The sequence below is a fragment of the Tursiops truncatus genome, chromosome 7 (assembly GCF_011762595.2).
Source record: "Tursiops truncatus isolate mTurTru1 chromosome 7, mTurTru1.mat.Y, whole genome shotgun sequence".
NCBI classification, from domain to species: domain Eukaryota; kingdom Metazoa; phylum Chordata; class Mammalia; order Artiodactyla; family Delphinidae; genus Tursiops; species Tursiops truncatus.
Genome location: NC_047040.1, coordinates 33,900,629 through 33,915,667, shown reverse-complemented (window position 1 = coordinate 33,915,667; position 15,039 = coordinate 33,900,629). Strand labels below are relative to the sequence as shown.

Here is a 15,039-nt window from a genome sequence, read left to right as displayed (position 1 = left end):
CAACCATATATACAAATAATAACTTACCTACACCATTAGCGATATTTAAATTTTCATTCACTGTGCTACAAGAACAATGTGAACTCTGAAATAAAAATAGACCAGAAAAAGTGAATAGAAAAAAATAATTAAATATCAATATAATTTTTAAACTTAGCATTATTGATAGCTGTAAATAATAATAAAATGAAATCTAATGTTACCATTTGGATTTATCTTATATAAGGAAAATAATTCATTTCTAATATAACCAGTACACCTGCAGGTGGTGAGATAACTTGCATGGCTGAAACATTGTAGTAGTAGGTTGTTGAGGTAGGAAATGGCAAGCATCAAAAAAGTACATGATACTACTTTGTATATTATTGATCTCTTCTTACTCCCCTAAGCCCCAGGAAACAAAAATAGTAACTTAAAACGTAAAATAAAAATAATATTAACATAAAAGAAAGCATCTATCAAAGGAGAATGGAGAAGTGATATGATGGAAAATGGTAGAGTAGGGTGCTCAAAGAATTGGTCCCTTCACTGAAACAAATATAAATGTCAAAGGCTCACAGATCAACTATTTCAAACTCCATAATCTAATACAAAACTTATAGCAACCAGGGACTGGTTAATGAAAAAAGGGGCAGCTAAATTTTGGTGTTTTAAGAAATCTGTAAGGTCATTAGCTGGCCACTGAGATAACGGAAGAGAGACTTCAGTGACTGACCACAAATGGCAAAGAATTTACAGTCTTTGCAAAACAATAGTTTGGATAGGTCACTAAAGAAACATGTGACCACAGCCCTCAAAAATCAACAACAGTACCCTAGAGATGAAGGAGAATTTCCAGAGTTACATTATAATATTTAAAATGCCCAATTTCCAACAAAAAATCACAAGACATACAAAGATATAGGAAATATGGCCCATTCATAGGAAAAAACTTGACAGAAATGGCCTGTGAGGAAGCCCAGCTATTGAACTTAATAGACAAGGATTTTAAAATGACTTTCTTAAATATGCTCTTAGAGCAAAAGGAAACCATGGGCAAACAACTAAAGGAAATCAAGAAAACAATATATAAACAAAATGTAAATAAAGAGATAGAAATTATAAAATGGAACCAAATAGAAATTCTGGATCAGAAAGTACAATAACTGAAATGAAAAACTCTTAAGAAGTTCAACAGCATATTGAGCAGATAGAACAAAGAATCACTGAATTGAAGATAGGAAATTAAAATTATCCAGCCTGAGAAGCAGGAAGAAAAAAAGAATGAAAAAAGTGAACAGAGCCTAAAGGACCCTGGGGACAACAATCAAGTGTACCAACATACACATTATGGGAGTCAAAGGAGAAGAGAAATGGCCAGAAAGAATATTTGAAGAAATAATGGCCAAACACTTCCCAAAGTTAGTAAAGGACATGAATCTACACATCCAAAAAGCTCAACACACTTCAAGGAGGATAAACTCAAAGATATATACACCAAGACATAATAAAACTCCTAAAAGACAAAGAGAGAACTTGAAAGCAGCAAGAAAAAACCATGACTCATCACATATAAAAATTCTTCAATAAGATTAACAGCCAATTTCTCATCACAAGCCATGTTAAGTTAGTAGACAGTGGAAAGAAAAAGACTGTCAACCAAGAATTATATAACAAGCAAAACCATCCTTCAAAAATGAAGAAGAATTAAGACATTCCTGGATCAACAAAAGTTAGAGGTGTCTGTCACTATTATTTTTGTTTTACAAGCAATGATAAGGGAGTCTCTCAGGATGGAAGAAAACATACTAGACAGTAACTCAAGCCCATATTAACAAAGAACTCCAGAAAAGGTAACTATGTAGGTAAATATAAAAGCCATTATTATTATATTTTTGGTTTGTAACTTCTAAAATTTCCTACATGCTTAAAAACTTTTTATTTATTTTGCATTGAAATATAATTGACATACAACACTGTATTAGTTTTAAGTATACATAATGATTTTATATATGTATATATTATAGAATGATTACACAATAAGCTTAGTTTACATCCATCACCACACATTTATAATTTTTTTCTTATGATGAGAACTTTTAAGATTTATTCTCTGCAACTTTCAAATATACAACATAGTATTGTTAACCACCCTATACATCACAAACCAAGGACTTATTTATCTTATAACCAGAAAGTTTGTACCTTTCAACAACCTTCACCCATTTCACCCACCCCCAAAATGCACCTCTGGCAACCACCAATCTGTTCTCTGTACAAATGAGTTTAGTTTTTTTGTTTTAGGTTTCACATATAAGTGAAATCATAAAGCATTTGTCTTTCTCTGACTTATTTCACTTAGTATAATGCTGTCAAGGTCCATCCATGTTGTCTCAAATGGCAGGATTTTCTTCTTTTTTACAGCTGATTAATACTCATTGTGTATGTTTACCACATTCCCTTTATCCATTCATCCACTGATGGACACTTAGGTTGCTTCCATATCTTGCCTATTGTGAATAATGTTGCAGTGAACATGGGAAGGCAAATATCTCTTTGAGATCCTGGTTTCAACTCCTTTGAAAATATATCAGGAGTGGGATTGCTGGATCATCTGGTAGTTCTATATTTAATTTTTTGAGGAACCTCCATACTGTTTTCCAATGTGGCTGCACCAATTTACATTTCCACCAAGTGTACAAGGGTTCCCTTTATTCCACATCCTTGCCAACACTTGTCACTTGTTTATCTTTTTTTTTTTTTTTTAATAAATGCCATCCTTACAAGTGTGAGGTGAAATCTCATTGTTGTTTTGATTTGTAGTTCCCTGGTGATTGGTGATGTTCAGCACCTTTTTTTTTTGGTCATTTGCATGCCTTCTTTGGAGAGATGTCTGTTCAGTTCCTTTGCCTGTTGTTTAATTGGGTTATGTGGGGTTTCTTGCTATTGAGTTGTAGTAGTTTCTTATATATTTTGGATATTAACCCTTCATTAGATATATAATTTGTAAATATTTTTGCACAAGCTATGGGTTGCCTTTTCATTTTGTTGACTGTTAGTTACAGTAAGCAAAACTGTATATCACTTGTATAAAACAGACATATAAACCAATGGAACAGAATAGAAAATGGAACAGAACACAGAGCCCAGAAATAAACCCACACATATATGGTCAACTGATCTTTGAAAAGCATGCCAAGAATCCACACTGGGGAAAGAATAATCTTTTTAATAAATGGTGTTGGAACAACTGAATATCCACATGCAAAAAAATGAAATTTGACCTTTATCTCATACCATACACAAAAATCAACCTAAAATGGATTAAAGACATAAGACCTGTTGCTTCTAGAACCCCAAAATATGTTGGGCTTATTTTAATGTTGTAGGTGCCAAGAGTTTCAAAACTGTTTCTTGATAGTGTCAAGAATGGAGCAGCTCTCAGTTTACTGAATAATTTTTAGGAATCTAGTCAAGATGTCAGGCTTTGCACTAGGTGTGGGGCAATGGCCCATCCCCTTTCATAAACTCCTTTGTGAATATTTGTATGTCCTGAATGAGTATGTCAAATAAATCACCTTGGAAGAAGGTGTCATACCTGTACTCCTGGAGAAAATTGGATGCAGTTAAGATATTGTCTGCTACTTAGGAATAAACCTGGCCAAGGAGGTGACCAAGATTTAAACACTGAAAACTATAAAATATTAATATAGGAAACTGAAGGTGACTCAAAGAAATGGAAAGATATCCCATGCTCTTGGATTGGAAGAATTACTATTGTTAAAATGGCCATACAACCCAAAGCAATCTACAGATTTAATGCAATCCCTATCAAATTACCCATGACTTTTTTCACAGAACTAGAATAAATACACATAAAATTTATATGGAAACATAAAAGACTCAGAATTGCCAAAGCAATCCTGAGGAAAAGGAACAAAGCAGGAGGCATAACCCCCCCAGACTTCAGAAAACACTACAAAGCTACAGTAGTCATAACAGCATGGTACTGGCACAAAAACAGACATATGGATGAATGGAACAGAATAGAGAGTCCAGAAATAAACCCACACCTATGGTCAATTTTTTTTTTTGCAGTACACGGGCCTCTCACTGTTGTGGCCTCTCCCATTGCGGAGCACAGGCTCCGGACGTGCAGGCTCAGCAGCCATGGCTCACGGGCCCAGCCGCTCCACGGCATGTGGGATCTTCCCGGACCGGGGCACGAACCCGTGTCCCCTGCATCGGCAGGTGGACTCTCAACCACTGCGCCACCAGGGAAGCCCTGGTCAATTAATCTTTGACAAAGGAGGCAACAATATAAAATGGAAAAAAGATGGACTCTTCAGCAATTGGTGTCGGGAAAGTTGGACAGCTGCATGTAAATCAATGAATTTAGAACACATCCTCACACCGTACACAAAAATAAACTCAAAATGGCTTAAAGACTTAAATATAAGACATGAAACCATAAAACTCCTTGAAGAAAACATGGGCAAAACATTCTCTGACATAAATCATACCGAAGTTTTCTTAGGTCAGTCTCCCAAGGCAATAGAAATACAAGCAAAAATAAACAAATGGGACCTAATCAAACTTACAAGCTTTTGTACAGTAAAGGAAACCATAAAAAAATGAAAATACAACCTACAGACTGGGAGAAAACATTTGCAACAGCCTTGTCCATCACACATCTTTGCAGACAAGATATTTTTTTAAAATTTATTTTATTCAAGTATAGTTGTTTTACAATGTTGTGTTTCAGGTGTACAGCAAAGTGATTCAGTTATATATATTATATTCTTTTTCAGATTCTTTCCCCATATAGGATATTACAAAAATACTGAGTATAGTCCTCTGTTCTATACAGTAGGTCCTTGTTGTTTATCTATTTTATACATAGTAGTGTGTACATGTTACTCCCAAATTCCTAATTTCTCTCTCCCTCAACCTTTCCCCTTCAATAACCATAAGTTTGTTTTCTATATCTGTCAGTCTGTTTCTGTTTTGTAAATAAATTCATTTGTATCATTTTTTTTAGATTCCACATGTAAGTGATATCATATGATATTTATCTTTCTCCCTTACTCTACTTAGCATGATAATCTCTAGGTCTGTCCATGTTGCTGCAAATGGCATTATTTCATTCTTTTTTATGACTGAGTAATATTCCATTGTATAGATGTATGACATCTTCTTTATCCATTCATCTGTTGATGGACTTTTATATTGCTTTCATGTCCTGCCTATTGTGAATAGCACTGCAATGAACATAGGGGTGCATGTATCTTTTTGAACAATGGTTTTCTCTGGATATATGCCCAGGAGTGGGATTTCAGGATCATATGGTAGCTCTATTTTTAGTTTTTTAAGGAAACTCCATACTATTTTCCATAGTTGGCTGTGCCAATTTACATTTCCCACCAACAGTGTAGCAGGGTTCATTTTTCTCCACACCCTCTCCAGCACTTATTATTTGTAGACTTGTTGATGATGGCTATTCTGACTGGTGTGAGGTGATACCTCATTGTAGGTTTGACTTGCATTTCTCTAATAATTAGCAGTGTTGAGCATCTTTTCATGTGCCTTTTGGCCATCTGTATGTCTTCTTTGGAGAAATGTCTGTTTAGATCTTCTGCCCATTTTTTGATTGGGTTTTTTTTTTATATTGAGCTGCATGAGCTGTTTGTGTATTTTGGAGATTAATCCCTTGTCAGCTGCATCATATGCAAATATTTTCTCCCATTCTGTAGGTTGTCGTTTTGTTTTGTTTATGGTTTCCTTTTCTGTGCAAAAGCTTTTAAGTTTAACTAGGTCTCATTGATTTATTTTTGATTTCCATTACTCTAGGACACAGATCCAAAGAAGATATTGCTGCAATTTATGTCAGTGTCCTGCCTTTGTTTTTCTCTAGGAGTTTTATAGTATCTGGTCTTACATTTATGATAAAACTCTCCAGAAAGTGGGTATAGAGGGACCCTACTTCAATATAATAAAGGCCATATGTGACAAATCCATAGCTAGCATCATACTTAATGGTGAAAAGCTGAAAGTATTTCCTCTAAGATGAGGAACAAGATGAGGATGTCCACTCTCGCCACTTTTATTCAATGTAGTTTTGGAAGTCCTAGCCCCAGCAATCAGAGAAAAAAAGAAATAAAAGTTATCCAAACTGGAAAAGAAGAAGTAAAACCATCACTGTTTGCAGATTACATGATACTACACATAAAGATGCTACCAGAAAACTGCTAGAGCTCATCAATGAATTAGGTAAAATGGCAGGATACAAAATTAACACACAGAAATCTCTTGCACTTCTATACACTAACAATGAAAGATCAGAAAGAGAAATTAAAGAAACAATCCCATTTACCATTGCATCAAAAAGAATAAAATACCTAGGAATAAACCTACCTGAGGAGAAAAAAGACCTATACTCTGAAAACTATAAGATGCTGATGAAAGAAATCAAAGATAACACAAACAGATGGAAAGATATACCATGTTCTTGGACTGGAAGAATCAATATTGTCAAATGACTATACTACCCAAGGCAATCTACAGATTCAATGCAATTCCTATCAAATTACCAGTGGTGTTTTTCACAGAACTAGAATTTAAAAAAATCTTAAAAATTTTTAAGGAGATACATTTTTTATGGAGACACAAAGACCCTGAATAGTCAAAGCAATCTTGAGAAAGAAAAATGGAGCTGGGGGAATCAGGCTCCCTGACTTCAGACTATACTACAAAGCTACAGTAATCAAGACAGTATGGTACTGGCATAAAAACAGAAATACAGATCAATGGAACAGGATAGAAAGCCCAGAAAGAAACCCATGCATGTATGGTCAATTACTCTATGACAAAGGAGGCAAGACTATACAATGGAGGAAAGACAGTCTCTTCAATAAATGGTGCTAGGAAAACTGGACAGCTACATGTAAAGCTACATGTAAAAAAATAAAATTAGAACATTCTCTAACACCATACACAAAAGTAAACTCAAAATGGATTAAAGACCTAAATGTAAGGGTGGATATTATAAAACTGTTAAAGGAAAACACAGGCAGAACACTCTTTGACATAAATTGCAGCAATATCTTTTTTGAGTCATCTCCTACAGTAATGGAAATAAAAACAAAAATAAACCAATGGGACCTAATTAAACCCAAAAGCTTTTGCACAGCAAAGGAAACCACAGACAAAATGAAAGGACAACCCACAGAATGGGAGAAAATATTTGTAAACGATGCAACTGACAAGGGATTAGTCTCCAAAATTTACAAACAGCTCATGTGGCTAAATTCAAAAAAACAAACAAAGCAACAAACAACCCAATCAAAAGATGGGCAGAAGATCTAAATAGACACTTCCCCAAAGAAGATGTACAGATGGCCAAGAGGCACATGAAAAATGCTCAACATCACTAATTATTAGAGAAATGCAAATCAAAACTACAATGAGATATCATCTCACACCAGTCAGACTGGCCATCATCAAAAAGTCTACAAACAATAAATTCTGGAGAGGGTGTGGAGAAAAGGGAACTCTCCCACACTGTTCGTGGGAATGTAAATTGGTACAGCCATTATGGAGAACAGTATGGCGATTTCTTAAAAAACTAAAAATAGAGCTACCATATGATCCAGCAATCCCACTCCTGGGTATATACCTGGAGAAAAACATGGTTTGAAAGCATACATGCAGCCCAGTGTTCACTGCAGTGCTGTTTACAATAGCCAGCACATGGAAGCAACCTAAATGTCCATCAACAGAGGAATGGATAAAGAAGATGTGGTACATATATATAATGGAATATTACTCAGCCATAAAAAGGAACAAAATGGTGCCATTTGCTGAGACATGGATAGACCTAGAGTCTGCCATACAGAGTAAGTCAGAAAGAGAAAAAGAAATATTGTATAATATCACTTATATGTGTAATCTAGAAAAATGGTACAGATGAACTTATTTGCAAAGCAGAAATAGAAACACAGATGTAGAGAACAAACTTATGGATACCAAGGGGGGAGGGGAGTGGGATGAATTGGGAGATTGGGATTGAAATATATACATTACTACGTATAAAATAGATAACTAATGAGAACCTACTGTATAGCATACTATTTCACTCATACTAAGTGAAATAAGTCAGCCAGAGAAAGACAAATATATGATATCACTTATATGTGAAATCTAAAAAAAATGATACAAATGAACTCATTTACGAAACAGAAACAGACTCACAGACTTAGAGAGTGAACTTATGGTTACCAGGGAGGAAGGGTCGGGGTGGGGATAGATTGGGACTTTGGGATTGACATGTACACACTACTATATTTAAAATTGATAGCCAACAAGGACCTACTGTATAGCACAGGGAACTCTGCTCAATATTCTGTAATAACCTAAACGGGAAAAGAATTTGAAAAAGAATAGATACATGTATATGTAAAACTGAATCCCTTTGCTTACACCTGAAACTAACACAACATTGTTAATCAACTATGCTCCAATGTAAAATAAAATTTTTTTAAAAATTCAAATGAACAGAAGGTTAGTGATTATCGCACATACCACTCCCTGCCTTCCTTAATCCTAGTCTTCAGCAGGCACTAGTGACTTTAAAGTCAAAAACTCATAAATAATCAGAGCCTTTATCACTACTCTTTATGGAATATGGAATTAATCTCGCTGCCTCATGCCTGATATTTGGTATGCTAGAATTAGGTGCTTCATTCACCTTGAAAGTATTAAAATAATTTGTATTTCCCTAGGACCAAATGATTTTGATTAATCACATACACTGAGGCTCAGGAATTGTAACATATTCAGAGAATTCCAAAGAAAATGCCTCAAAACCCTGCAGTATTTTTAATTAATTAACTATTTCAACAAATATTTATTGAGTGCCCATCATGGACTCATCACCACTCTGAATGGTAAGATACTGTGATGAGTAAGACTAAATCCCTACCATTTGGAACAAAGTCAAGTGGGAGTGACAGACAATAACAAGTAAAGAAACATGTAATATGATACCAGGTAATGATACATGAAAAAAATAGAGATGGGGTAGGGTGAGTGAGTGGATAATTATTTTACTTAGGGTGGTCAGAGAAGGCCCCTCTAAGGAGGTAACAGCTGAGTAGAGACCTGAATGGTGTGAATGAATGAACCCCAAGAAGATCCGGAGAAGAGCATTCCCATCAGACAGAAGAATAATTGTGGTGCTACTGCTAACTGCGCTGATTATACAATAACCGCTCCTGATACCACCCTGTCACAACAGAACCTGAATTCTGCTTGTAACAGCAAGGTATACAGCCCCAAATGATGAATCATTATTGGCAACCCCATTCCATTTTGCCAAATGCTAGTTTTTTCATTCTCCTTTGAAGCTAAACATAGTCATGTAAACTAATTCTAGTCAATGGGACATAAAATCTGCTGGAGGGTTATTGGGTAAATTTCTGTTTCTTTGTAGAAATAAAAGGGGGCAAGTGCAAAAGAAAACTTGAATGTTCTACCCCCTGCCTTGATCTACAAATGATGCCTAGCACTGAAGCAAACATCCGGTAATAATGAAGTAACAAGCAGACTGTGAAAAAGAGGAAAGATAAGAAAGAGCCTGGTTCCTGGGTCCTTAATGACACTGTTAAGCCACTAAACCAATGCCAGGAATCCCTACCTCATGACTTCATTGGTCAGGTTCCAATGGCATTGCCAGTAAAATGTAGTTTCAAAGTCAAGATCACAAGGCCATAAGAACTGTTGTTAACACTTCAAAAATATTTAAGGTAGTATCTTACAGACCCACTTGACTAGACAAAAAATATTCTAAGTATCTTAGGGTGGCCTCTTAGACCCTCTCTGCTAGACCAGAGAGCTTCTAAGATTCTTAAGGATATTGTGCTATAGCACCTTGACTATCAGTTAAACAGGGGCATGTTTTAAAGATATTTGGGGGTGTAACATTTGGCTAAGGTCATAATTTGATACCCAGGAAACCCGCAAAATCTCTAAGATAATCATAGTATCTTGGACTGAAAGGAACAGAGACAATTTAAAATGCAAAGAGGTTTCTGAATTCTTAACTTTCTACAGATAAGACATAGGCTGCAAAGCTACTCAGCTACAAATATAAGCTCTTTCTTATGGAAAAAGAAAGATTCTCAGAGGGCAGAGCCAGAAACTTCAGAATTACTATGGCTCACTGACTGTTATATGCTTCTCTTTACCCTTCCTTCACCTTTGGAATGTAAGTGCCTGTTGTTATCCTATTTCTGATTCACCATTGTATGTATGTAGTGGACAGATAACTGGTCTCTTCAATTCACAGGTCTTAAGATTGAGAGAAGCCACGCTCAAGAAGCTTCATCTACCTGGATCTGATTTAGATGATGAAATTCTGTACTTAAGCTTGAGCCTAATGCAGTAATGGCATGAAACTAAGAATTTTGGAAGCAGAGTAAGTGTATTTTGCTTTTGGGAGAGAAATTACTTGGAGCTAGAGATGGTTAATCTGTGGATGACCCCCAATGAACAACACCTTCCAAAATTCATGCTCTTATGTAGTCCCCTCCCATATTGGGTCAGGGCTGAGCCTGTGACCTACTTTAACTAACAGAATGGAGTGAAAGTGACCCTATGCTAGTACAAAGCCTAAGTCTTAAGAGTACCTGAAGCTTCTGTTTTTGTATATTGGAAGCCCTGAGCTGCCACATAAAAAGTTCAGTTGCCCTGCTAGAAAGACCACATAGAGAGACCATATGAAGAGTTTGCATGGACAGGGGGAGGAATAATCCCTAAGATTACAGAGAGAGAAACTGAGACAGAGAGAGAGAGAGAGAAGTTGAGAGAGAGGGAGAGAAACAGGCACATCAAACCAGATGTCCATGCATCCCAATTGAGCCCAGACCTACGGCTGTTTCCATCAGGGTATAAAACACATAAGTGAGCCATAATGAGTGTTCCAGCCCAGTCAAGCTCCTAGATGACTACAGGACCAGCCAACATCAAGTGGAGCAAAACAACTACCTACCTAAGCGAAGTCAACCCATAGAATCTTGAGAAATAATAAAATGGCTATTTTAAGCCACTAAATTTTGGAGTGGTTTGTTATGGAGCAATAAATAATTCACTTATGAAATGAAAACTGAATATTTTGGAAGTCAGATTCAATAAAGAAATTAAAAGGCAAACCACAAAAACTATGAAAAAGTATGTGCCATGAATATACAAGGTTATTATCTTTATAATAAAAAGAGCTCATTATAAAACCTAAACAACACCACCAAAAACTCAACAGAAAAAATGGACAGTCTACTCATCTACTCATAGAGAAAATCAAAATGGCTAATAAGCATGAAAATGTTTTAATCATTATTTAAAATATCATTAATACTCAAATATCACTGGTCAGAATATAAAGTGGCACAATCTTTCAGGAGAGCAATTTGTCAACATGCTATTTCTATAAATATATGAGGAGATAATCACAGACACAAATAAATAGGTAAAAGAATATTAATTTCAAGCTTAATGTCCAAAAATATAGAAACTATTTTAAATTACTGAATATCAATATTTGAGGCTATCCTGCACCTTGCAAATTTTAAAGAAAATTGAGGTAACATGCTTATGATATAATATCAAGTTTTAAAAAGCATAATATAAAATTATACATATATAGTTTGATCCAAGTTTTTAAAAATAAATAAGAGATATACATATGTGGGCTTCCCTGGTGGCGCAGTGGTTGAGAATTTGTCTGCTAATGCAGGGGACACAGGTTCAAGCCCTGGTCTGGGAGGATCCCACATGCCACAGAGCAACTAGGCCCGTGAGCCACAACTACTGAGCCTGCGCGTCTGGAGCCTGTGCTCCGCAACAAGAGAGGCCGCGATAGTGAGAGGCCCGTGCACCGCGATGAAGAGTGGTCCCTGCTTGCCACAACTAGAGAAAGCCCTTGCACAGAAACGAAGACCCAACACAGCAAAAATAAATTAATTAATTAATAAACTCCTACCCCCAACATCTTCTTTAAAAAAAAAGAGAGAGATACATATGTTAATAACAAAGACTGAAAGGAAATAAAATTATTAAATGTGGCAGTAGAATTATAACTACTTTTATTTTCTTTTTTATACTTCTATTTTCTAAATTTCCTATAATGACTGTGTATTACTTTCACATTCAGTAAAAACAAGAATGTTTTTCTTTTTAAGTTACATTGCTTAGCGTATTGATCTAGGTAATTAGGAATAATTCCCCAACTTGAGATACTTAATAAAATTATATCTTTTGGAATTTGGAAAGGAATTTAGAAATGACCTAGTATAAACTACCATTCAGTAGATGAGAAAATAGGCCTAGGGATTCAGGTGCGCAAGCTTGCTGACGTATTTAGAGGCAGAGCCATACTTAGAACTCAGATTGTTTTCCCACTGACCAATACACATTTTTACACTGCTTTATGATAGTGACTCAAACAAGATGTAAAGATCTAAGTAGAATAACTGTCATTTTAAGAAATGCTTTTCCCTGGTGTACCTTTAAATTTTCAGATCATTCTCTTTTTTTTTTTTTTTGGTACGTGGACCTCTCACTGTTGTGGCCTCTCCCGTTGCGGAGCACAGGCTCTGGACGCACAGGCTCAGCGGCCGTGGCTCACGGGCCCAGCTGCTCCGCAGCACGTGGGATCTTCCCGGACCAGGGCACGAACCCGTGTCCCCTGCATTGGCAGGCGGACTCTCAACCACTGCGCCACCAGGGAAGCCCCATTCTCATTTTAAACTATAAAACTGTTTGTAACAGGGGCACATATGCTATTTCCTATAACAGTTTCATTAAAAATTTCCACTGAAATAACCTCTCAGGCTTTCCTTTGAATTTAGATTTTGCTACCATTGTTATATTTTCAGCTGAATCACATCAAACCATGAGACTGGTTTGTATTACTGGTTTCTCAGATCACTTTGCTTTTCCTTCAAAGGTTTTTTTCCTCCTTACTTGAGGAGTATTAGTAGGGTGGGAATAGTTAATATACTTAGACACACTTCTACTTGGAGACATTTGTATTTTCAATTTATTTATTTTTTATTAATGAATTCTTTCGTTTTTCTTAGTCTTATACTTCTAATACGAGGGCACATACCTTTAGTTCAAGGTCTTCCTTTGGATCGTGACTTTGAAAACTACCTTTTGATTTTGAATCTGGGGAAACTAAGCTTGTGCTCTTCCTTCAAGCTAAGCTCACATTGTTGCTTTGCCACCTAATTTCTGTTGGAGATAAATTTAAGTTCCTCCTCTTTATTCTACCTGGATTTATATGGATATTTTTCAACTTTACCTCTGATGGAGATGAGTCAGTTTTTAAAAGGCTTGGATATCTATCTTTCATTTTTTCTTCTGGTGGGAAGAACAGATTTTTCATTTTTCTCTCCGGCATAGCCTCTTGCTGGTGTTCCTCTAAAGGTGGTATTTCGTCCTCTTCTGCTAACGTCAGCCTAGGAATAGTGGGCAATGGAGTATCTGTTTCCTTTGTTGACATGTCACTTTTAGGAGCAACAACATTTGAATCATCTTCACCCGACTGGTTCAAAGTTGGCAGAGTCAGGCCTTTCTTATCCTCATTATCCAGTAACTAGAAAATGTATCAATAAGACAAGCTACCTATTAATCATTATCAACTAGAAAATATTTAAAACTAACAAAATCGGACTTAACATCATTTGTACTTTTATCCTTTATTATAACAAGTTACCATCAATATTTGTAAATTATTACATTCCTTATTAGAAGAGTTGAGAAATTCTCTACTTGCCTGATACCATGGACTATAGGATATTATCCATAAAAATGATCATACTGCATTATAAACTAGTGGTTCTCATATATTCATATTGTATAAATCATCAGCATCTCAGAGAAGAAAACCAAGGGGTCTGACATTTTACTGTTACTATACTATCACCAATATACCATAACAAAGGAAACTTTAATAGCAAAATAGCACAAAGAACAATATCATAAAAAATCACAATAATATGGTAAAATAAAGGAAATTTAAATAGCAAAATAGTACAAAGAATAGTATCATAAAAGAAAGGACTGTTAAGTCTGTTAAGCCAAGTAAGTTTAGCTGTATGAGAAATTCTCTATATTGTCTTTTTTTCTCTCTCTTTGGATTGTGCAAAACAGAACATACTGACTCTTCAATTGGTATTTTGGGAGCCACTGGCCCAAGAATAGAAATCATTAAATCCTATTTGTCAAGCAGTATGGAATAATCTTTTATATTTTATTGGTTTACATAGGGGTCCACTGCCTTACGGAATTAATACCTTCTGTAAAAGCTAAAAAGCAAATAATATTATGTGAACTCTATTTCTATTTATAAAATACAGACTATTACTTTGGAGATTATACATTACAGAGAATACACAGCTGTATTATAGAGAAAAAGTAAAGAATGTAGTTAGGTCTGTGGCATCCATTTCTAAGTGCAGAACTTTATGCTTTCTTTTACTTGTTTCCCTCCTTCTGTTCATAAACACCTTTTGTCCCCTATATTCATATGTACTTTAAAATGTTACTATTTGATACTGAAACTTCCCTTTTAATAGCGTAATTTAAATTAAATAAATCGTGTAACACTGTACAGATATTGTTGTAACAGAAATAACCATGAAAACTTGAATAACTTCTTGAGTGCTTTCTTCTTTCCATCTATAAATATTTCTCCATTTACAAATATTTCATCCCTTTATAAAATAGTAACTATTCGAAGTTCTCTTTCAAGTTCCCTTACCTCACTTGGAAGAGTTTCAGCTTCTTCCTTTATACGAAGGATATCTGTTAAGAAATTCATAAAAGTATTTTATTATATATAAAAATAAACATTATTTATATGCATTAATAAAATAGTACAGTTTTTCTCACCAAGAATAAGAGCAATTTAAATCAAAGCAGTTATTCAAACATAAACACTACATATTTAGTAAAAACAGGCTGATGAATCTCTGGGAAGATGGAGGAGTAAATGAACAAGTG

At 35.3% G+C, this 15,039-nt stretch overlaps 2 protein-coding genes across 6 annotated transcripts in view; one reads left to right on the top strand and one right to left on the bottom strand.

Annotated features, from left to right (window-relative positions):
• The window catches only part of STRADB (STE20 related adaptor beta), a 93,988-nt gene extending 82,870 nt beyond the window's left edge, over positions 1 to 11,118 (top strand). The window contains exons 12-13 of one of the 4 annotated variants that reach the window (XM_073807399.1): positions 10,325 to 10,453; positions 10,923 to 11,095. In XM_073807399.1, coding sequence (XP_073663500.1) covers positions 10,325 to 10,423 — 99 coding nt within the window. In that variant the 3' untranslated portion in view covers positions 10,424 to 10,453; positions 10,923 to 11,095. Of the gene's footprint in view, positions 1 to 9,469; positions 9,491 to 10,324 lie in introns of those variants that run through there. The other 3 variants (XM_073807402.1, XM_073807398.1, XM_073807403.1) reach the window with 3 other exon arrangements.
• C2CD6 (C2 calcium dependent domain containing 6) overlaps positions 1 to 15,039 on the bottom strand; it is a 142,517-nt gene that overhangs the window by 51,814 nt on the left and 75,664 nt on the right. For both annotated transcript variants that reach the window (XM_073807394.1, XM_073807395.1), the window contains exons 12-14: positions 14,798 to 14,841; positions 13,337 to 13,630; positions 28 to 85 (exon numbers count right to left, since the gene is read on the bottom strand). In XM_073807394.1, the coding sequence (XP_073663495.1) occupies positions 28 to 85; positions 13,337 to 13,630; positions 14,798 to 14,841 (396 nt within the window). The remainder of the gene's footprint in view (positions 1 to 27; positions 86 to 13,336; positions 13,631 to 14,797; positions 14,842 to 15,039) is intronic.